Source organism: Pelophylax lessonae, assembly GCF_965119305.1.
Source record: "Pelophylax lessonae genome assembly, chromosome: 4".
NCBI lineage: Eukaryota > Metazoa > Chordata > Amphibia > Anura > Ranidae > Pelophylax > Pelophylax lessonae.
Genome location: NC_138771.1, coordinates 384,994,714 through 385,019,126, shown reverse-complemented (window position 1 = coordinate 385,019,126; position 24,413 = coordinate 384,994,714). Strand labels below are relative to the sequence as shown.

General features: G+C 41.0%; 1 protein-coding gene across 2 annotated transcripts in view; it reads left to right on the top strand.

The window, feature by feature from the left end:
- Nucleotides 1-24,413, top strand: part of SLC23A1 (solute carrier family 23 member 1) — a 580,604-nt gene that overhangs the window by 422,097 nt on the left and 134,094 nt on the right. For both annotated transcript variants that reach the window (XM_082255678.1, XM_082255677.1), the window contains one exon: nt 7,243-7,348. In XM_082255678.1, coding sequence (XP_082111804.1) covers nt 7,243-7,348 — 106 coding nt within the window. The remainder of the gene's footprint in view (nt 1-7,242; nt 7,349-24,413) is intronic.

The window sequence follows — 24,413 nt, the reverse complement described above, 5'->3', positions numbered from 1 at the left end:
ACAAGGCACACAGGTCTCGCATGGTGGCCCAGTTATTGGTGGTGAAGTGGTGCTGTTCCACAGAGCGACTCTCGCGTGCGTGCTGCAGCTGAAACTCCACTATGGCCAGCATGTGCAAGGTGGAGTTCCACCTTGTGGGCACTTCACATATGAGGCGGTGAGCGGGAAGGCCGAAGTTACGCTGCAGTGCTGACAGGTGAGCAGTAGCAGGGTGAGAACGCCGAAACTGCGCACAGATGGCCCACACTTTCTGCAGCAGCTCTGATATATCAGGGTAATTTCTAAGGAACCTCTGCACCACCAAATTCAGCACATGTGCCAGGCAAGGGATATGTGTCCAACGGGCTAGGCCCAGAGCTGCTACGAGATTTCGCCCGTTATTGCACACCACCAGGCCGGCCTGGGCTTGAGGCTCACTGGCAGCAACCACTCATCGGTCTGCAGTTCAATGCCCCTCCACAACTCCTGCGCGGTGTGTGGTTTTTCACCCAAACAGGCAAGTTTTAAAACTGCCTGCTGTCGTTTACCCCTGGCTGTGCTGAAGTTGGTGGTGAAGGTGTTACGCTGACCGGAAGAGGAGGCGGTAGAGGATGAGGAAGCGGAGTAGGAGGAGTTAGGAACAGGAGGCAAACTGAAGCACCCTACATTTCTCGGTGGTGGAAGGACATGCGCAAAACTGCTATCCGCCTCAGGCCCAGCCGCCACTGCATTTACCAATGTGTTATTAGGGAGATATAATGTCCCTGACCGTGCTTAGTGGTCCACGTATCTGTAGTTAGGTGGACCTTGCCACAGATGGTGTTGCGCAGTGCACACCTGATTTTGTCACCCACTTGGTTGTGCAGGGAAAAAGCCTGGAAAAGTAGTGGTGGCTGGGCACGACGTACTGTGGGACAGCCACCGCCATAAGGCTTTAAAAATTCTGCTTCTTCACCAGCCGGAATGACACCATTTCAAAGGCCGGGAATTTTGAAATGCTGGCATTCAGGGCCAGGGATCGCGGGTGGGTAGGGGGGATACTTCCTCTTCCGCTCCAGTGTTTGGGAGATAGAAAGCTGAACGCTTCCACCGGACATTGTGGAGATGGTTGTTGGTGACCCAGGTGGTGGTGTTGCTGGTGGATCCTCTGTTTGCGGGGTGGCAGGTGCCACTGTCACTACAGAGGTGGATGAAGAGGCCGAGATTGCAGCAGTAGAAGAGGAAGCAGGAGGAGCCAGAGACCTTTCTTGGTTTTTGAGGTGTGCACTCCACTGCAGCTCGTGCTTTGCACTTAGATGCCTGGTCATGCAGGTTGTGCTTAGGTTGAGAACGTTTATGCCTCGCTTCAGACTCTGATTGCACAGCGTGCAAACCACTCGTGTCCTGTCATCATCACATTGTCTGAAGAACTGCCACGCTAGGGAACTCCTGTGAGCTGGCTTTGGTGTGCTCGGTCCCTTGCTGCGTTGGGCAGTAGCATGCGTAGTGTCTAGGGCACGGCCGCTCCGCTTTTGCACCCTGCTCCCTCTTCTGCTGTGCTGGTGGCTCTGTGTGACCACCGCCTCTTCCTCCAAACTACTCAGGTCACCTGCATGACGTTCATTCCTTGTGGGGTCGAGGACCTCATCGTCCTCCACATCGTCTTCCACCCAGTCTTCACTCCTGCCCTCCTTGTCGGTCTCCACAATTCGGAATTCCACAGCAGTTGGCACCTGTGTTTCGTCATCATCCGAGACGTGCTGCGATGGTCCTCCCATGTACTCATCTTGAGACATAAGTGGTTGGGCATCGGTGCACTCAATCTCTTCCACTTCTGGGGCAGGGCTAGGTGGATGGCCCTGAGAAACCATGCTAACAGAGTCATCAAAAAGAAGAAAAGACTGCAACATGGCTTGGGGCTCAGACTGCTTGGCTGATTTGCAAGGAGGTGCGGTGAAAGATTGATGGACATCGGCTGCAGGTGCCAACTCTGACCTTTCAGCAGAAGACTGGGTGGGAGACAATGTGAAGGAACTGGAGGCACTGTCAGTAACCCAATCTACTATCGCCTGTACTTGTTCTGGCCTCAACATTTGTAGAGGCACATTAGGCCCTGCCAAATACTGCTGCAGGTTCTGTCACCTACTCGCAGCTGAGGAAGGTGTTTCACCTGTGCGTGTAGCTGGCACAGATTGACCACGTCCTCTCCTTGCAACAGGAGCTCCACCAGCAACACCACCACCCAGGCCACGTCCCTTATTTGACCTTCTCCTCATATTTATCTAATTTTGGATCTTCCCCGAAATGGGTTTTTATGGATAAGCGGAATACAACAGTATGCAATGGGTGTATCTCACTGTAACATATGCAACCTAGGCCGCAATTAACTTTTTTTTTCCCCTAAATGTTTTTTTTTTTATTGCAATGCGCAATACAACAGTATGCAATGGGTGTATGTCACTGTAACATATGCAGACAGGGCCGCAATCAACTTTTTTGCCCCTAAATGGGTTTTTTTATTGCAAACCGCAATACAACAGTATGCAATGGGTGTATGTCACTGTAACATATGCAGACAGGGCCGCAATCAACTTTTTTTGCCCCTAAATGTTTTTTTTTTATTACAATGCGCAATACAACAGTATGCAATAGGTGTATGTCACTGTAACATATGCAGACAGGGCCGCAATCATCTTTTTTTGCCCCTAAATGGGTTTTTATTGCAAAGCGGAATACAACAGTATGCAATGGGTGTATCGCACTGTAACGTATGAATGGAAATCTGATAAATAATTGTCCCCTTAATTGGTGCTTGTTGAATAGCAGATTTGAAATGCTGTGTCTGTGTAAACACTGTAAGTCACAGTAAAATATGAAGGAAAAACATTTTTTTCTTTTTTTAAATGCAGATTAAGCGGACACATATGCACTCAGCTTGCAGTAAATGGCCGCTACACACCGCACACCTAACAGGTTGGATACTGTTGTTATTCTATTCCGCTATTGAATAAAAAAAAAAAAAAAACATTTGAATGAAAAACTGAAAAATATTTTTTTTCCCTAATTACTGAAAAATAATTATTTTCCCCTTACATTGGTGCTTTTTGAAGAGCAGGTTAGAAAAGCTGTGTCTGTCTAAAGACTGTATGTCAAAGTTAAATATGAAGGAAAACATTTTTTTTCTTTTTTAAATGCAGATTAAGCAGACACATATGCACTGAGCTTGTATTAAATGTGCAGCACCACACGCCGCCCACCTAACAGACTGATAAAAGTTTTTTTTTCGCCTTTCTCCTCCTCACTGGGCTCAGGTCAGGGCATAAAGATTGTTCACTGCACCTCCACACAATACAATCAATGTAGATCGCTGTCTGATTAAAGAAGATTGTTCCTATCTATGCTTTCCCTCAAAGCAATCTCCAGCCTGACCCTACAGTAATCTCCAATCTCTCCCTCCGGGCAAAAAGATTGTGCACTGCACCCCCACACAAGCAAATCAATGTAGATCGCTGTATGATTAAAGAAGATTGTTCCTATGCTTTCCCTCAAAGCAGTCTCCAGCCTGACCCCACAGTAATCTCCTATCTCTCCCTCCGGGCAAAAAGATTGTGCACTGCACCCCCACACAATCAAATCAATGTAGTTTGCTGTATGATTAAAGAAGATTGTTCCTATGCTTTCCTGTCCCCAGCCTGACCCTACAGTAATCTCTCCCTTTAGCAGAAGCAGCAGGAACCTCTCCCTAGTATAGATATAGCAGAGTGATGCGCGGCGCTATGTGACTGCAGCTTATATAGACTCTGGGTCACATGCTGCAGTGGCCAATCACAGCCATGCCATTAGTAGGCATGGCTGTGATGGCTTCTAGGGCACACTAGTTAAACGCTTGCTGATTGGCTGCCTTGCACCTGTTGAAACTGCGCCATTAAAACCGCGCCAAAACATCAAATAATGTTACCAAACAACGGACAGTACCCGAACATACAGTAAATTGTTCTGGTTCAGGTCCGGGTACAGAATACCCAAAAGTCCGGTACGAACCCGAACAATACAGTCCGGTTTCGCTCAACCCTACTCATGATATGTTTTTTTCCACAGATAGTCACAAAATTCAATCCTGGCTGTCTCCTGAAGAAGTGGGTGTTGCCCCATATAACGTGTAGAGAGTTTACAGCCTTTATGAATTTAAAATTACATATTCCAGCATTCATGGTTGATATGTTGTATACAGTATACATTCTTAATTTGTGGATATTGATGCTTCTATCATATTTTCGTTTGGCTTCCCCTGTATATTCATGACAAAATAGTGCAACGCAAACAAAAAATTATAATATAATCTAATATTCTTCAAATGTTCTTAAAAGGCCCACAAATCCCTCATAAAAAGTCTGTCGGTAGTGCCTCATATCCACAGGGTGCCGGAAACAATCCAATAAGAGTGACAATCCCTTCACCAAAAGACACTCGTGTACGCTTACCTCATACAGAGACCCCTGTGTTACCAGTGGGTCAAACAGGCTTAATGGTATCCATGGAACAAACAAAGGGAAGCATGGAACATTTCCTAAGTAATGCTCTTGAAACCACCAGTAGGAATAGCCTCTAATGAATCAGGTGTGCAATCTCTGGTTCTCCGGTAGAATTACCACATAGTAAGGCAAGCCCATAAAGAATGTAGAAAAACAATCTAAGTGTATATCGTTTTAAAAAAAAAAAAAAATTAAAGTTGGTATTGCACTTACAAAATATCCTTGATAAATAAGCAGAACACACAAAACATGAAGCCTATGCCGTTCGGCTATACGAGATAGCAGCGAGTGACATCAGAAGGCGTGGCTCCACCTCCCATATGCGTTACGTCCTACGGGACTTCCTCAGTGCGGGTGGAGCCTACTGGTCACCGATACGCTTAAATAGTGATATTACTGCCATAGGAACCATATCGGCCCGAACAAGAACTAGACACAAATACAGGCCTAAAAGAAGGACATCTAGTGGCCAAAAAGAGGTAATACACATGTGTACTAAATATGTACCTCACACCATATCCCAACTAGAGCTAAAATATCTAAACATATGAAATAAAATAAGACTCCTATAAACGTAACCGGAGTAAAGTTTAAACCCTAAACCTGGGTAAAAAAATATAAAAACCAACAAACGCACCCACTGCTATCTCTTGCAAAAGACATTCCCACACCAAGGAACATGAACAATAAAAGAGGAGGTCATATATAATATAAAAACACACCATAGAATTTTCCATAAATATTCTAAAAAACATAAAAAAGATAAAAACTCTTTCCCGTGTTCACCTATTTTTTTTTAATTTAATCATTTTTATTTATTTTTCAATCAAAATATAACAAAAAACTAAATATAAATTTTCCATGGAACAGTTACCCTTTATACAGAAATGATCATGAAAGTGTTTGCCTACAATATTTTAAATGTTGTGCTACAGTTGTGCTTGTCAGGGAGAAATGTGGATAAAAACCCACATCATGGTCAGTGAAAAAAATGTGAATATTAAACATTGTGATAGGGAAAAATAAATAAGAAAAAAAAAAGGGTGTTCAAACCATATGATACACATTGTGATTTCCTCCTCATGTCAAAAAATATTACAAATGCAAATTCAAACTTAATACAACGTGATAAGAATACAAACTCCCTAAGTAAAAAAAAAAAAAAACGTATTTAATTGCGGTGTGAGAAATCATTGAAGAGAGTGAAAAAAAAAAAAGGGAGAGAGAATTTTCCCATAATAAGTCTCCTATCATCGTCATCCGAGTTAGAAAGGCACTCATCGTGCCTATCTCTGTGCCTTGGAAGAATGCCTATTATAGTCTATCCTCAAAGAAAAAAAAAAAACAGTTCAAAATAGGGCCTCCAGGGTAGCCCAATACAAAAGTCTAGTGCACTCCATGAGGAGCCACATTAAATTACTTCCAATTGATAAGCCTCTGTACCAGTGAAATTCACCCAGGGCCTCCATCAGTCTCTAGTCTGGTCCTCCCAGTTCTTTAAAGTGGCAGTTAACTCCTCCATCTTATAAATCTCATTAACTTTTCAGTACCATAATCTACTTCCCGGAGGTTGAGTTTGTCTCCACATGGCTGGAATACATGCCTTTGCAGCATTGAGAAGTCGGAGTGTCAAGGACATCTTATATCTGCGGATTGAACTCCTTGTGAGGTGGAGGAGACAATACGCTGGATCGTCTCCCACCTCGACTGCAGTCAGTTGTTAATGACTGCTGCAACTTTAATCCAAAAGGGTCGCAGTAGGGGGCAAGTCCAAAAAATGTGGAGCATTGAATCCTCCTCCGACCCGCAACGCCAACACCTGTGTGAGCAATCTGCTCCCATCCTATGCATCAGCACGGGGACTCTGTACCACCTAGTTAATATTTTATATCCCACCTCCTGATATTTGCAGTCCATAGAGGATTTATGCACCAGTGTTAGGATCTTATTCTTTTGTGTTTTCGTAGTAATTGCAAGTTTAAATTTTTTAAAGAAACCCCCCCTCCCCCCAGCTATATACCAATACCGGTATTACTATAATTGGTTATACCGTAACCGAGCGCAACCAGACGCTTCCTAATGTGGGAGAAGTGATCAGCAAAAGGCCGTAAGATAGAGTTCACCTATCTGATATAAACCAGTTGAGATCACACTCAACGTTTAATCCAATTGGTACGAGAACCTTAGTCTCATAATGCCACTATGACTCCCTCTGGCTCAGTTGTCTAATGAAATGGCCACTCCTCCAGTGTCTACTCACTTTCTCAATACCTCAAAACCTTAGGCCCCTGGGGTTCCCCTGTATATTAAGGACTAAGTGCTGCTAGGGTTTGAGCTTAGGCGTCCCTTTCTTTTTTATGCCTTACACCAGAGAATTCTTCCAACCAGCTATTTCCAGATATTAAAAAAAAAAAAAAAAAAATTCTTGTTACCCTCACCTTCCAGCCAGTTATTTTACTCCAGAAATATCTCTGACCTTTTCTGGCTCATTTTCAACTGAAGAACTTTATGCCAGAAACACCTGTTCAAAGCTCATTCACACGCTTGTTTTAAATTATGAATAATACTAAAAATCAAATATTTTGCAAACTTGCCTTTAATATAATTTCTAAAAGTGTTGCATAATGAATTTAGAATAGTTTCTACATAGACATAGCTATCAGCACAGGAATGGGAGTCTATTACACAGTGTAATCAGCAATGAGTCAGCTCAGTGGCAAATTACTGTTTTTTTTTGTTTTGTTTTTTTCAGAGGTATATGCATTGAAGGGCTTTGTTGTGTTATTGCTGGCTTACTTGGCACGGGAAATGGTTCTACCTCTTCAAGCCCAAACATAGGTGTTTTGGGAATTACTAAGGTAAACTTTTTATTGAATAGAGTGGTCACTGTTTTATAATATTTATTAACATGATAAACATATTATTCTATATAAGAATATAAAAAAAAATGTCAAGATGATTGATGCATTTGGTACTTGTGCAGCATTTTTTATGATACCAGGCAAAATCCAGAGGTTCAGCTACTGGCTCAGATTGGTCATTTATGTAAAGTCAAATATATTAAAAATGATAAGAACCATACCCAAACCCAAGTCTCCCTAAAGGATGTCTAAATGTTGCTCTTGGATATCTAAATCCAGGAGAAAAATTGCTTTATATTGCAACTTACCTGTCATGATCTTTAATCAAGATGAGAAAACAGGAGCCAAAACAGCTGACACGTTTGAGGGTATTAACAAGACGAGTAAGGTACACAAGCAGGAGCATAGTCAGTGAGTGATAAAGCTGAAGTCAGTAGCCAAAGATATCAGATTAAAAGTGGAAAGGAATAGGAGGGGTAAGTGAATAGGCAACCAAGGGCCAGTACAAGAGTAGTGGTAAGAAGGACACAGGGTACCAGTAACAAGCAAGATACTGGCATTAGCACAATATTCTAGCAAACAGGAAGCGCTAATGAATATTTACTGCCAATACAGCACTTAATACTAATAACAGCTAACTCGTAAAGAATCATCCGTGTGACAAACAGAACCAACAGTGACAATTAAATATGGATTGGCTGTTACTGAAGACATCACGCTTGCTTAGCCGTTACTCACGGCATTCCTTTCTTATGAGCTGACAGTCTGCTGTTTTCTGACTTATTTGTGCCGGTTTACAACTTATGGAAGGTAACTAAACAATACAAAAAGGTGGGCTGAGCTGCAAATATGTAAAATAAAAAAACTGCTGCAATCAAACACTCCTTGAATAGTGAGGAGAAAAAAAACGTAAAATAAATAAGATGGTGCTGTTTTTGACTGATATTATCCTAAAGGGTAAACATAGGGTAAAAATTACTGCGCTAACAAAACATGGAAGGATAGCTGCTTGCACTAATCACTAGACAAATAAAGTGACCAAAAAACAAGAAAATGTGCAGCGCTAATACCAATGGAGTGTGATTAAACAAATGACACATGTAAAATGAATTACTGAATGTCCAATCATATAAACCAAATGGAAATCAATAAAAAGTCCATCAAAAATGAAAGTCCCAAGTGAATAATGTGATGAAAAGAATCCAACATAAATAACGTGATCACAATGTGCAGCAAATCCCAACACCGATGAGGGTTAATAGATTGCGCTCACCAGATACGTGGGACCCAGATACCATATAGCATGTGGGTCATACAAGCTGTTGGAATGTAAGGTGGATGTCCCGGATGGATATGGAGACCTCAAAGGAGTCCATCTGGATCAGCGACAGGCATGGATAAACCAAATCCCAGCTCCAACATGGATAAAGGTAAGAACCAAAGAGGGACAAACATAGTGTAATATTGCTAAAACCAATTTATTAAAAAGACATAGCAGATACACTTACAAAACGTCCCAAGGTATTGTGCACATCAAGGGTATATAGCAGGGCTGACTGTGGTCCTCTTAACGCGTTTCAGCAGAAATACCTTTATCAAAAGATAATGTCAGCCAAAAAATGCCCACTATATATAATATTACAAATAACCTAAAAGGGATTAGGTAACAAATGCAATAAACAATGTACAATTACATCAAAAATATTTTTTTTTTGTAAATAAGTAGCCACAATCTGTTCACAAAAAATGACAATTCAATGTGCTTAGTGAAAAGATGATGCTCCAAATTTCCCACATGCAAATACAAAAAACTGTTTGCAGTGCAACTGAAATACTCCACAATGGAAAGTGTGTCACCGCTGTGCTTTATATGTGAAACTTGTCCACTTACCAAATCAATTAATCCCACCAAGAGATCATATGTGGGTGAGTGGAAGCCCCTCTGAAGACAAGTGGTCAGCCAGCTCCGGGAAAGGTATCCAGGCTTATGGTGCTCCTTAATCTCGTTAATCACATCATGTGGTTAAAAAAGGTAATGGAAGACGCTCATAGTGCATTAATGATGAAGGCTACTCATCTCAGTCGATGCCTTCTGAGAGGAAACGCGTTAGTTTGAGCTAGCAAAGTGACGTCAATTAGCACAGACCGCACTGCAGGTGGCTGTGCAAGATCCCATATCGCCCAAATTCATTGTTCTTGATGTAAGTGCAATTTTAATTTAATAAACCAGCTTTATATGCATTAATGCACTATGAGCCTCTTCCATTATCTTTTTTAACCACATGATGTGGTTAATGAGATTAAGGAGCACCATAAGCCTGCATACATTCCCTGGAGCTGGCTGACCACTTTTCTTCAGAGGCGCTTCCACTCACACACATATGATCTCTTGGTTGGATCATTTGATTTGGTAAGCGGGCAATTTTCCCAAAATAAAGAGCACTACAAACAGTTTGTTGTATTTGCATGTGAGAAAGTTTGAGCATCATCTCTTCACTAAACACATTGAATAAGTGATTTAAATCATGACTTCCTGATGACGCCTTCCAGCGAAATGCATTGAGGTCCGGGCTGTGAAACGTCCTGTTTTGCAATTTCCGGTTTCCCTGGAACGCAGGTGACACGTAAGCTGGTCCATAGTGCAGATGGCACTGTTTACTGCACACCTAAACGAAAATAGTGGGTGCCGCTTGTAGGCAAAACAAAGTGTGAGTGTTTTATTGATTATTTTATGTGGAAAAATAAATTTTAATAAACATATCGCACAATTAAATACCTTACGCTTATTCTAAGCACTTTGGTGATTTGGAGCCTGATTCAACGTAAAAGAAAAATATATAAATCTGCCAAGGTCAAGACTATTTTGATTGAAGTAATCGGTTCTGAAAATGGGAGTTTTAAGTTGAGCCCAATTATATATACAAAGCTGTGAGGGTCCTGGTGGCCCAGATCCATCTGGTGAGTGGCCCCCCCTTATACTAAGGTGGAGGAGCATCACTTAGGAGCACGTGTGAGACGGAACTATAGAGCACATTTAAGCACGGGGTGTAGAAGACACCGTTTTTGTTCATTTTGGACACATTTTATTACATCATTCTTTTTTTTTTTTTTACATTTTATTAATTTAATTATTTTATCAATATAAATGTTCATATCGCTTTGTATTAATTTTCGCAATATTTATGTGAATATTTTGACGGTTCATGGCACAAATTTAACAAGTCTTACATTTGAGCACCAAAACAAGCATTACTAACCCACGCAGAGCCTCAAGTTTAAATCAATTATTTGCGCACTTTGATGGCAGCTGCATGGTAATAATTAATTTGTAAAAAGTGGAAATATCCACGCTAAGACATATACCAGTAGATAGACACATAAGTTGCTGGCATAAATTTTTGTTGATTGCAAAAAAAAGAAAATGAATACACCCCTTACTTTTTTGTAAATATTTTAATATATCTTTTCATGTGACAACACTGAAGAAATTACACTTTGCTATAATGTAAAGTAGTGAGTGTACAGCTTGTATAACAGTGTAAATTTGCTGTCCCCCCAAAATAACTCAACACACAGCCATTAATGTTTAAACAGCTAGCAACAAAAGTCAGTACACCCCTAAGTGTAAATGTCAAAATTGGGCTCAATTAGACATTTTTCCTCCCCGGTGTCATGTGACTCGTTAGTGGTACAAGGTCTCAGGTGTGAATGGGGAGCAGGTGTGTTAGATTTGGTTTTATTCCTCCCACTCTCTCATACTGGTAACTGGAAGTTCAACATTGCACCTCATGGCAAAGAACTCTCTGAGGATCTGACCATCTCCAAGACCATACAGTGGTTTAACGGGACTGGTTCCACTCAGAACAGGCCTCACCATGGTCGACCAAAGAATTAGAGTGCACGTGCTTAGCGTCATATCCAGAGGTTGTCTTTGGGAAATAGACGTATGAGTGCTGCCAGCATTTCTGCAGAGGTTAAAGGGGTGGGGGGGTCAGCCTGTCAGTGCTCAGACCATACGCCTCGCACTGCAACAAATTGGTCTGCATGGCCCAGAAGGAAGTCTCTTCTAAAGACGGTGCACAAGAAAGCCTGCAAACAGTTTGAAGACAAGCAGACTAAGGATATGGATTACTGGAACCATGTCCTGTGGTCTGATGAGACCAAGATAAACGTATTTGGTTCAGATGATGTCAAGTGTGTGTGGTGGCAACCATGTGAGGAGTACAAAGACAAGTGTGTCTTGCCTTCAGTCAAACGTGGTGGTGAGAGTGTCATGGCCTGGGGCTGCATGAGTGCTGCTGACACTGAGAAGCTACAGTTCATTGAGGGAACCATGAATGCCAACATGTACTGTGACATACGGAAGCAGAGCATGATCCCTCCCTTCGGAGACTGGACAGCAGGGCAGTATTCCAACATAACGACCCCAAACACACCTCCAAGACGACCACTGCCTTGCTATAGAAGCGGGGGGGAAAGGTGATGGACTGGCCAAGCATGTCTCCAGACCTAAACCCTATTGAGCATCTGTGGGGCATCCTCAAATAGAAGGTGGAGGAGCGCAAGGTCTCTACCATCCACCAGCTCCGTGATGTCATCATGGAGGTGTAGAAGAGGACTCCAGTGGCAATCTGTGGCCACACACAATATTGACATTTTGGGCCCAATTTGGACATTTAACTTAGGGGTGTACTCACTTTTGTTGCCAGCGGTTTAGATATTACTGGCTGTGTGTTGAGTTATTTGGAGGGGACAGAAAATTCACACTGTTATACAAGCTGTACACGCACTACTTTACATTGTAGCAAAGTGTAATTTCTTCAGTGTTGTCACATTAAAAAGATATAATAAAATATTTACAAAAATGTGAGGGGTGTACTCACTTTTGTGAGATACTGTATATATCAAAGTCCATATGCAGCACTTTAAAACAAAACAAATAAAGAGATGAGATGCCAACACCAACTTCAGTGTGAAAAGTGTAGCACGCCACACCACAGTGCCAACCAAATCTCCTTACTAGAATCAAAAGAGATAATAGGTACACAGAAAAAGCACCATGATTGGCATCAATAATTTGATGTGCAGCCTCACATCAGCCACTTCTACTTGGCAGGAACCACTCCAAGTGAAAGCATTAAGCCGACCACACTAATTTGCTGGATTTGTCGTTTTTGTGACCGCACATGCATGGGTGATGATACCGAGAGGAAATTACAAAGTAGCACATAGTGAAGTTTTGTAAAGGGAGTATAACATTTATTAAACTGATACTCACAAAGATAAAACGAATACAAGCTTCAAAAAATACATGAAGAGTTGACGCGGCTCATAGCGTACTTGTGTCAGCGTCCCTGGCTGACGCGTTTCATCCAATCGGATTTCTTCACGCCTCTGAAGAAATCTGATTGGGTGAAACGTGTCAGCTGGGGCACTGACACAAGTACACTATGAGCCGTGACAACTCTTCATGTATTTTCTGAAGCTTGTATTTGTTTTATCTTTGTGAGTATCAGTTTAATAAATGTTATACTATCTTTACGGAAATGTTAGCATACGCTTGTTCATTTTTTTTATTCCCGATCTATTTGGAGCTGCTATTTCGGATGCTGGATTATTTTGTGTTTTTATGACCATTATAATGTATGGTCCACGCTATCTGGTAAGAAGCGTATGCTAAGTGTTGGTGCTTGGTGGTAGATTTCAGTAATCAACGTTACTTTTACACTTTTTTGCACTTTATGGACTTTGATATTGAAAAGGACTTTTTCATTGAAAGGACTTTTTTTCTGTTCAACTAACATTGGATTTTGCACTTATTTCATTATATCACTTTCATATGATTGATTTTTCTACATATTTTTTATATGATATATTTTGCTCATAATTTATTTACTGTATGTTTAGTTATTTTCATGCCACATTATTTACTATATGGTTATTCATGATTGCACTATTAGGATTTATTTTTTTTTTTTTTTTGTATAAACTTTTATTGAAAAAGGTTTTTCAATTCACATAAAATATATGGTGAATAATTTCAACAAAATGTATATATGTATAACAATAATACATTCAAAGAAATATAAAGTGATTAACTATATATATATATATATATATATCTCAAGTATTGATATTATTTATAGCAATTATTTGGATAGAGAGAACAAACAAAAGAAAATTGGAACATGGAAGGTAAACAAAAATTGAAGAAAAGGAAACATAGTAAATAAAAATGTGGGGTACTTCAATAGTATGGATATAGCAATTGGACAGTGTTTTATAAATGAACCATGGTTTCCATTCTAAATCAGTTTCTTGGTATTATTGATTGAGCGGTGAAATGTTTTCCACTATTTTGATCTCCAATTCTTGCAAGACTTTGTGGAGATGGGACAATAGCTTCCTTCCAGTGTAAAGCTTTCGTCCAGTGTGTAGCTACATAGATGGTATGGATTAACTGTGTAAGGGGTGGATGTATATCTGGTATGCTTTGAAATGACAAACAATTAAGATGTGATAGTGTAATATTTCTACCTGATAATTTGTTGATGGGATCAAAGACCTCTGTCTATGTATGGGATAGTCTGTCACAGTCCCAAAAAATGTGTAGAAAGGTACCAGGGAGAGAGCATCCTCTAAAGCAGTTTTGGGAAACATCAGGGAAAAATTGTTTAGATGGGCTGGTATATATTACCACCTGGAAAAAAGTTTAACTGCTGTTTCCCTTATTGTTAGAGATTTGGTACATTTCCGTAAGTTTACCCACTTGGATGCCCAATCAGTGACAGGTATTTGAATACTCAGTTCCAATTCTCATTTCTGCATGTAGGGAAGTTTTACATCGGGATTAGCGGAACTGAAGTCGTTATAGATGGGTCAAATTAGACCTATTCCTCTTAGGTATAGGAAGCAAATGTGTTCAAATATAGTTAAAGGGGATCTGGAAGGTTTAGGATAATAAGTCTCAAAAAAGATTCATAATTTGGTTTTTCAGTAAGGGGAATATTTTTGGATGTTAAAAGAGAGAAAGGAAGAAAATATTCCTCCGCTATAGAGATCTGATATTTTGGTAATATAATTTTCAATCCACCATTTAAATAAGCATGGGGTTCAATAGGCTTCTTTAAATATTGGGTCCCCCTAAAATAAAGCGCCTGGTGGAGGGTCAGAAATGACTGACCAATCTTTTTTACTTCACCTTTGTTCCATAGTTTAATGGAGTCAGAGACTATAGTGCTGTGGGAGGAAATGTAGCAAAGAGAATTTTTAATTGACCATACTGTAATAAGCCAGGAAGATAATGCGGATAAATAGAATTGCCTTCAAAAAACGTGGGATTGTGGGGCAGGGAATGTTCCATTGAGCTTTTTGGGTAAGTCTACCAGAGATGTAATATGACCAAAGTTGTGATAAACCTAGACCTCCTGACCTATGTGATTGATAGAGAATTTTCTTGGCGTATCTAGGTGGTTTGTTATTCCATTTAAATTTGTTGGCCATGGATTGGATTTTTGAAATATAGTGTTTGGAGAGTGTAATTGGAAGGGATCTAAAAAGATAGGGAAGTTTGGGGAATAAGTTAATTTTAATTGTTGTAATTCTACCGATGAATGAGAGAAAATATGAGAACTGTGTATTTAGGGAATGTCGGATTTTAGTTATTAAAGGTGGGACGTTTTTATGGAATAATAGGTCATATTTATTTGAGAGTTGGATTCCTAAATAAGGAATTGTATTATCAGACCAAATAAAAGAGAAATTGTTTTTTTAAGTATCCAGTGCTATAGAGGTGAAATTAAGTGGGAGTGCATTTTATTTGGATACATCGATTTTTATTTCTGAAATATTAGCAAATTTATCTAAAGTGTCTAATAAATTGGGGATAGAAATTAGAGGGTTAGAGAGTTGCTAGAGGGTTAAGCTGGATACACACTATCCAACTTTTGTGGTTAGATTTCCTTCAGATTTACCTTTTCTATGTAGTGCAAGGGCCTGCCAGATTGCATACAAATTGAAAGTGTTTAGGTTTGACCTCATATTATATGGTTTTGGTAAGTCTAAAGGAAAAAGTCTTCAGAAAATCTTTTTTTTTTTTTTTTTTTTTTTTATTTCTTTATTACATTTTTCACATATTACAATTAAAAGGGCAAAGAAAGGCATTTCAACCCTCCAATCGCTGGAGGAATATCCATACAGTTTAACTTTGAAACATTTTACCCATAAACCCTTTTACCCATTCTCCCCCTCTTTTCCCCCAACAACCCCTTGTTCTTCTATCGATCCTTCTCCTAATATTTCTTTATATTCCTCTGTCTCTTTAAAACTCTGCCACTCACCCCAAATTTCTATTTCAATCCCTTGATCTTCCTCACCCCAATTCCTTAGAGACTTTAGTTTTCTTGTTTTTTCAACTCTGATCACCCACTCTTTACTTGATGGGAATCTACTTTTTGCCATTTTAAGGGAATTAGACTTTTAGCTGCATTTAGTAGATGGGGCACTAGAGCTTTCCTATAATGTTTCACTGACATCTGTGTTCCATGAAACAAGCATTTCCAAGGATCTTCCGGAATGTGTTTTTTTGTAATTTTTTTTATCAAGGATAAGACTTCTTTCCAGAATATTTTAATTTTTGGGCATTCCCACCAAATATGGGATATTGTCCCAATCATCTGGCATCCTCTCCAACAATCTTTAGAACTCTCCCTCTGGAATCTACCCAATTTATCGGGAGTGTTATACCACCTAGTAAGCAACTTATAGTTCATTTCTTCGGTGTTTGTATCAATCGCCGATCTATGTACGAGCTGTAGACTTCTTTCCCAAAGAATGTCCTCACTACAGGGACCAAGATCTCTTTCCCATATCTCTTTTAATGAGGGGCCTACCTCCTTTGTTATTCTTAGCAAGATTTTATAGACACTTGAGACATTATTAACCACCCTGTCTGAGACACAGCTGTTCGAAGGGTCTCAAATCCCCCATATCTCTTAGTGGTTGAGGCAGTGTGGCAACAAAATGTCTCAACTGTATGTATCTCCATTAATTTATTTTCCACTCCTCTTTTTTTTGTTTTAGTTCTTCAAAGGTTATAAGTCTCCCTTGGTCTATTACATCCCCTAATCGGGCTTCCCTATCTTCTATCCAATTGCCCAATTCCTTTCCTTCTCCCGATGCGAAAAATTTTGTGTTTACAAGAGGTATTAATGGTGAATTGTAATTCCAATTTTCTTTTATATGTGTCATGTCCCAAATTTTTAGGGCATGTCGTGTGATTGTGTCCGTGTTGCTGTGTAGTTCTCTGAACTTCGGGGGTACCCAAATAATTTTTGCTAAGTGTGCTTTACTGAGCGTGTTTTCTATTGTTACCCAGTCTTTTTCACTTTTTTGTTTACTCCAGTCTATCACCCGTGTAAGTATTGACGCTAAATAATAATTTTTAAAGTCTGGTAATGCCAACCCTCCGTGTCCCTTTTCTTTCCTTAATATTGTGTATCTAATCCTTGGTTTTTTGTACTTCCATACAAACTGAATTATCAAAGTTTTGAGTGTTCTAAAAAATACTTGTGGGATTGGGATGGGAATCATTTGGAATATATATAATATTTTAGGTAGGATTATCATCTTTATTGTATTTATTCTCCCTATCAGTGAGGAGATCCTAGGGGATAATCTATTTAAATCTGCTCTCGTATCATTTAATATTTGAAGGAAGTTTACTTTATATAATTTCTCTGGGGCTGTTGTTAGTTTGATCCCTAGGTATTTTATTTCATCTTTTCTCCATTTAAAGTGGAATTCATTTTTTAACCTCTCTTCTTCTTTTCTGTTGACATTTATACTCAGTATCTCTGACTTTTTTTGATTGATTTTTAAATTTGAAAGTTCACCATAATATTTCATAGTTTTTATTATATTTGGCAGGGTGATCGTGGGGTTAGTTATATACAAAAGAATGTCGTCCGCGAAAGCAGAGATCTTATACTCCTCTTCACCTATCCTTATACCCCCAATGTCAGAACTTCTCCTTATCGTTGCTAAAAATGGTTCCAGAGATAGAACAAATAACATTGGGGATAATGGACACCCTTGTCTGGTTCCATTAAACATCTCAAAGGGTTCTGACATTCCCCCATTGATCTTTACTCTTGCGGTTGGGTGGTTATAGAGTGATTTAATCCTAGACATCATTGTAGGGCCAATCCCTAGCTCCTCTAGGGTTTTAAACATAAACTCCCAATCAACTCTGTCAAATGCTTTTTCAGCATCTATTGACATTATTATACTCGATGGTCTATTTTTTAGCATTTGATTGATTAGGAGGATAGTTTTAATTCCGTTGTCACGGCCCTGCCGGCCCGGAATAAACCCTACTTGGTCTCTATGTATCCATTCCCTCATCAAACTCTTGATCCTAGTGGCTAATATTTTTGTGAATAGCTTAGTGTCTGCGTTGAGGAGGGAAATGGGTCTGTAACTAGAGCATAATAACCGGACTTTCTTCTCTTTGTGGATAACAGTTATCGAGGGGGATAGGGCTTCTTTACTCATCTTATATTGAGTGCCAATTTCATTCATATAATCTTTTAATTTTGGTATTAATATTTCCTTGTATCTTTTGTAGCAGTTTATTGTAAACCCATCAGGTCCCGGACTTTTACCTGAACTAGTTTCTTTTATCGCTTTCTCTATTTCCTGTTCTGAGATTGGCCTCTCTAGAGCTGATAATTTAAACCAAGGCCCCTGGCAATGCCGATGGCCACTCCCCTGGACTTGCTTCCCGAGGAGTCCGCGTAGTACCAGGTAGGATGGCTCTGTGAGTATAGCCTAGTGTTGGATGCATGGGAAATATGAGTCTCTTGTAGAAATGTTAGGTCTGCCTTCAAGTAATTGATTTCTTTTTAAAAAAAATTTCTTTTATCTAATGAGTTTAGACCTCGTATATTGTAGGATAGTATATAAATTACCACCATTTCTGATTTTTATGGCTTCTCTTCTCATTTGTCTGGGTTTCAATATAATCTCTAGGGCTTGAGGGTTCAAGATCCTTTGGGTTAAACCGTGGCTTATAGGGGTTAGTTGCTTTTTTGGGATTTTTTTTCCATCTCTTATAGGAGTTGGATAGTTTTTTGGGGTTTTTTTTTCCCTTCTATCCCTCCCACTCTTTTCCCCTCCCCCACTTCCTCCCACCCTCCTCTCCTCCCCTCCCTGCCCTTGTGGAGGCCTGGCATCCCCCCTTCCCTTAGCCAGGATAGTCGAAGTCTCCTTCTCCCTTATCCATCGACTTGTTGCCGAGGTTGAGCTCTGGCCATGCTCGCCCTTCCCGTCCATCTTTCCTATTTCTAGGTCAAGGTGGTAGAGGCTTGCTGACTACTGTAGAGCTGTCCGTTTTTTTTTTTTTTATTATACCTTTCTCGTTTGATCTTCCTCCCTTTCCCCCGCATTTCCACTAGTCCCCCCAACCTGGGTCCCCCCCTCCGCCCCCGCAGATTCTATTTCATTCTTTAGTTTTTTTCCGTTTTCTCTTCTCTTTCCACTGGGTCAGGTCTTCTTCATCCGATTCTTCTTCTGAGTATCCTTGGTCCGCCCACCCCGGAATGTCTATCAGCTGTATTTTTAGTGATTCACAGAAAGCTTTAGTGTCTTCTGGAAACCTAAGTAGTGTAGTCCTTCCATCTCGTTGTACTCCTAGGCCGGCTGGATGGCTCCAAAAGTATTGAATGTTTAATTTCTTTAGCTCTTCTACTACTGGTCTCAAGATGTGTTTCCTATTGATCGTCTCTTGCGCCAGGTCGGGGAAAATCTGAAGCTCTTCTCCCTCATATTTTAGGACTGGTCTTTCTCTCATTTTCTCCCAGATCTGGGCTCTTGTCTCATATTTGTGGAATCTCGCAATCACATCCCTTGTTTTCTCTTTTGGTATATTAGAAGGTCTCCGTAATCTGTGTATTCTCTCGAATTCAATTTTTTCTGTGATCGCTTTTCCCAGAAGGGGGTTAAATATGTTCTCCAATATTTCTCCGCTTGTCCCTTCTCCGGTATTCCTCTTATTCGTAGGTTCTTTCTTCTATGTCTATTCTCCTGGTCCTCCATTTTATATAACATGTTTCTCTGATCTGTCTGCATTCTCTTCATTTGTTCCTTTAAATTTTTCAGTTTTTTTCCATGGTGGACTATCTTGTCTTCTGTTTCCTCGACTCTGACCAAAATATGGCCCAGGTCTCTATAGAGAGTAGCCATTTCAGTTTTAATAGACTTTTCGAGGCTGGCAAACATTTCACGCATCTCTGATTTTGATGGAGGGGATTCTTTTCCGCTTATTTCCTCTGCTTTGCTCGTTTCATCGTCTCCTGGTGTTTGAGTGCTTTCCCTTGATACTTTCAGGCTTTCTTCTCCACTTGCACCCATATTTCTTTGACTTTTGGTTTTTTTGCTAACTTCTGTGTTCTGTTTTGGTCTGACTACCGGTTGTCTTTCTGGCGGCATATTTAGCCCTTTTCCTTCTGGTGTCATGTACATTTTGATAGTCCATGGGCTAGCCGTACATTTTGCAGAAAATCTTATAGTGTGTATGGCCCATTAGAGAGGGCCCGTTCCTGCGCCCTGCTGCTAAAAAATCCATACAAATTTCAAATCGCATGTGCTTGTCATATAGGTGCCAAAAATTAGGCCTTTGCTGTTGGTGGTGCCTGAACACCGTAACCAAGCCTTCGCAGTTACTCTTGCTGGGTTCAGGAACGGGACCTGCTGGTAAGAATTCCATACAAATTTGAAATTGCATGTGCTATACAGGTGCCAAAAATGGGCCTTTGCTGTTGGTGGTGCCTGAACACCATAACCAAGCCTTCACAGTTACTCATGCTGGGTGCAGGAACGGGACCTGCTGGTAAGAATACCATACAAATATGAAATTGCATGTGCTTTACAGGTGCCAAAAATTGGGCCTTTGCTGTAGGTGGTGCCTGAACACCGTAACCAAGCCCTCGCAGTTACTCTTGCTGGATGCAGGAACGGGACCTGCTGGTAAGAATACCATACAAATTTGAAATTGCATGTCCTATACAGGTGCCAAAAATTGGGCCTTTGCTGTAGGTGGTGCCTGAACACCGTAACCAAGCTTTTGCAGTTACTCTTGCTGGGTGCAGGAACAGGACCTGCTGGTAATAATTCCATACAAATTTGAAATCACACGTGCTATACAGGTGCAAAAAATTGGGCCTTTGCTGTAGGTGGTGCCTGGACACCATAACCAAGCCCTCACAGTTACTCTTGCTGGGTGCAGGAATGGGACCTGCTGGTAAGAATTCCATACAAATTTGAAATTGCATGTCCTACACAGGTGCCAAAAATTGGGCCCTTCCTGTAGGTAGTGCCTGAACACTGTAAGCAAGGCCTTGCAGATACTCTTGCTGGGTGCAGGAATGGGACCTGCTGGTAAGAATTCCATGCAAATTTGAAATCGCATGAGCTATACAGGTGCCAAAAATTGGGCCAGCAGGTAGACTAGCGGGATAGTGTCACTGATGCATGCATTGTTCCGGCTCACCCTCCTTGTGGCCTCCTCAAATGGTGACAGGACGATGCATGCATCCTTAAAAGCCACTGGCATGGCAAAAAAAAGCCAAGCTCCCCTGACCCTAGTCCTTGTGCCATACTCGCACAGGTACTGCAGCATTGCCAATGTTGAGTTCCACCTGGTGGGCATTTCACAAATGAGGCAGTTGGTGGGAAGGTTGGATTCCCGTTGAATGTCAGATAAGCGAACACTGGCATTGAATGAGCGGCGGAAATGGCCACAGACTTTTCTGGCCTGCCTCAGGAGATCTTGGAAGCCCGGGTATCTGCTCAAGAAATGTTGCACCACCAAATTCAGAACATGTGCCAAGCATGGAACATGTGTCAAGTGTCCCTGTCGGAGGGCAGAGAGAAGGTTGGTGCCATTGTCACATACAACCATTCCTGGCTCAAGCTGTCATGGCATCAACCATCTCTGAGCCTGTTCCTGCAGAGCTGACAGAATCTCTACCCCAGCGTGACTCCCTATCCCCTAGACAGACCAACTGAAGCACAGCACTGCATCTTTTTGCCTGACTGCTTGCGTAGCCCCTTGAACGCTTAGGGAGCACTGCTGCTTCAGAGGACAATTGAGCAGAAGAGGACATGGAGGAGGAGGCGGAGGTGGTAGAGTAGCCAGATGTGGCAGAACCAGCACCAGCTTTTTGGAGGCATGGTGGTAAAACAAGCTGTAACACCGAACCCCATCCTGCATCCTTCCCAGCTGCCAGCAGAGTTACCCAGTGCGCCGTGAAAGAAATGTAACATCCCTGTCCATGCCTGCTTGACCAAGAATCAGCAGTAATGTGCACCTTCCTGCTGACTGCTTTGTCAATTGAGGCCAAAACACTACCTTCCACATGACGGTAGAGAGCCGGAATGGCCTTACGTTAAAAGAAATGCTTTTTTGGGACCTGCCACTTTGGTGCAGCACATTCCACAAATTGGCAAATGGGAGCCGAGTCTACCAGATGAAAAGGCAACAACTGTAATGCTAGCAATTTGGCCAAGCTAGCATTAAGATGGTGAGCATGTGGATGGCTGGGACAGTATTTCTTTCTACGGTTCAAATACTGGGGTAGTGAAATTTGCCTGCTGCTCAAATCAAGCGGTGGTGTACTGCTAGCAGATTGGGTGCAAGTCTCTGTGCCACTCATTGCTATACCATCATCACTCTCAATGCTGGTATTTGAGAAGGCATGAAGTATATTAGGGTTAGAGATCACAGATGAGGAGCAATTTGATGTACGCTTGTTTTGATCTGGTGCCTCTTTTAGGTGCTGTTGCCAACGGACTGCATGGCAGGTCGTCATATGCCTTGTCAAGCATGTGGTGCCCAAGCGGCTGGTGTTCTGCCCACGCTAGATCCGCTTGAGACAGATTTTGCAAACCGCTGTGGTCTACTGCACAGATGCTGAAAAAAGCCCACACTAATTAACTTTTTGGAGTCTGTGGGGATTTTGCAGCACCCTGCACCTGTGGAGCTCTATGCTGTGACGCAATAAGTTGGCTACTGCTATGGTGGCCCCTGGAGCACATCCTGCCTCGTTGGAGTTGTGCAACCTGCTCATCCTCCCCCTCCTCCTCTATCCTGTCAGGCACCCAAGTGCAGTCAGTGACCTCATCATCCCCTCCCTCCTAGTCACTGGAGCAAACTTGGCAATATGCTTCAGCTGTGGCAACATGACTGCTGGTTTCTTGTCCGTCATTGTTACCCCCTCTCTCTAGGCTCACGTTATTCCCTTCATCAACCTGGGAACCAACATCACAGATTTTAAATTTCTGCACATCCTCCAGCAGCATGTCACTGACACTATGATTGAATAGTTCAGGTGACTCCTCCATGTATGATGGTGGGGCAACTGAAGGATCAGATGTGGAAAAGGAGCCTGTGGAACGGGCCGCTTTGGCAGCTGCGGTGGAAGGCAAACGACTGAGCATGGGTGTCAGAGGATGAGGAGGATGAGGACGGCTTATTGATCCACTCCAACTCTTCCACAGGTTGTGGCTGGAAAGCACGGGCAGCACCAGAAATAAAAGACGGGCGGGCCCCGCTTGCAGAGGATGCACTATGTCGACTGTGACCACCACTTTTCACAATGGACACAGAGGCTGCTTGCCCTCTTTTTGTGGCCTGTGAGTGTCGGCCTCTCCTTGTTGGCCTTTCGGACATGATGTTGATACAGATCAATATAGGGTATACGCAACTGACCAAAAAATACTCAATGACCTGATATGATGTAATCTATAGCCCTATAGATGATCTGTGCTGCTTATAGGATGTACCCAAGTGACCGATGAACAATACTCTCACTGATATCTGATGTAATCTATAATCCTATAAATGGATGATCTGTGATGCTTATAGAATTTTCCGCAACTGACCAATGAACAATACTCTGACTGATATCTGATGTAATCTATAATTGCTATAGATGGATGATCTGTGATGCTTATAGAATTTTCCACAACTGACCAATGAACCAGTGTTAATTTTGGTAGCAAATTTCAATTTAGTTTTAGTCTTAGTCTTAGGACTAAAATGGCATTTTAGTTTTAGTCCCATTTTAGTCTTCTGCAAGTGTTTTAGTTTTAGTCGTATTTAGTCGACTAAAACTCCAGTACATTTTAGTCGACTAAAACGTCCTACATTTTATTCGACTAAAACATCCTACATTTTAGTCGACTATAACTCATTTTAGTCATCTATAATTGAATGGGTGTAGTTCAATTGTAATTTGTAATGCATTATTTAAGCATTTCTCTACAATTTCCAAACTCATTATATACTACTGCTGGTCCTGGAGTGAAAAATCTAATATGTTATTATTTATGGTATTAAGCTTTGAGCATGCACCAGTGTTAATTTTGGCAAAAAAATTCGATTTAGTTTTAGTTATAGTCTTTTGACTAAAATGCCATTTTAGTTTTAGTCATATTTTAATCTTAAGACTAAAATGCCATTTTAGTTTTAGTCGTATTTTAGTCATCTGAATTGTTTTCGTTTTAGTCGTATTTTAGTCAACTAAAATTGTGTTAATTTAGTCGACGAAAATGTTTTAGTCGGTTTTAGTCGACGAAATTAACACTGCAATGAACAATACTCTGACTGATATCTGATGTGATCTATAATCCTATAGGTCTGTGATGCTTAGAGTATTGTTCATTGGTCAGTTGTGGAAAATTCTATAAGCATCACAGACCTATAGGATTATAGATCAAATCAGATATCAGTCAGAGTATTGTTCATTGGTCAGTTGTGGAAAATTCTATAAGCATCACAGACCTGTAGGATTATAGATCACATCAGATATCAGTCAGAGTATTGTTCTTTGATCAGTTGTGGAAAATTCTATAAGCATCACAGATCATCCATCTATAGGAATTATAGATTACATCAGATATCAGTGAGAGTATTGTTCATTGGTCAGTTGTGGAAAATTCTATGATATCTGAAGTGATCTATAATCCTGTGGGTCTGTGATGCTTAAAGAATTTTCCACAA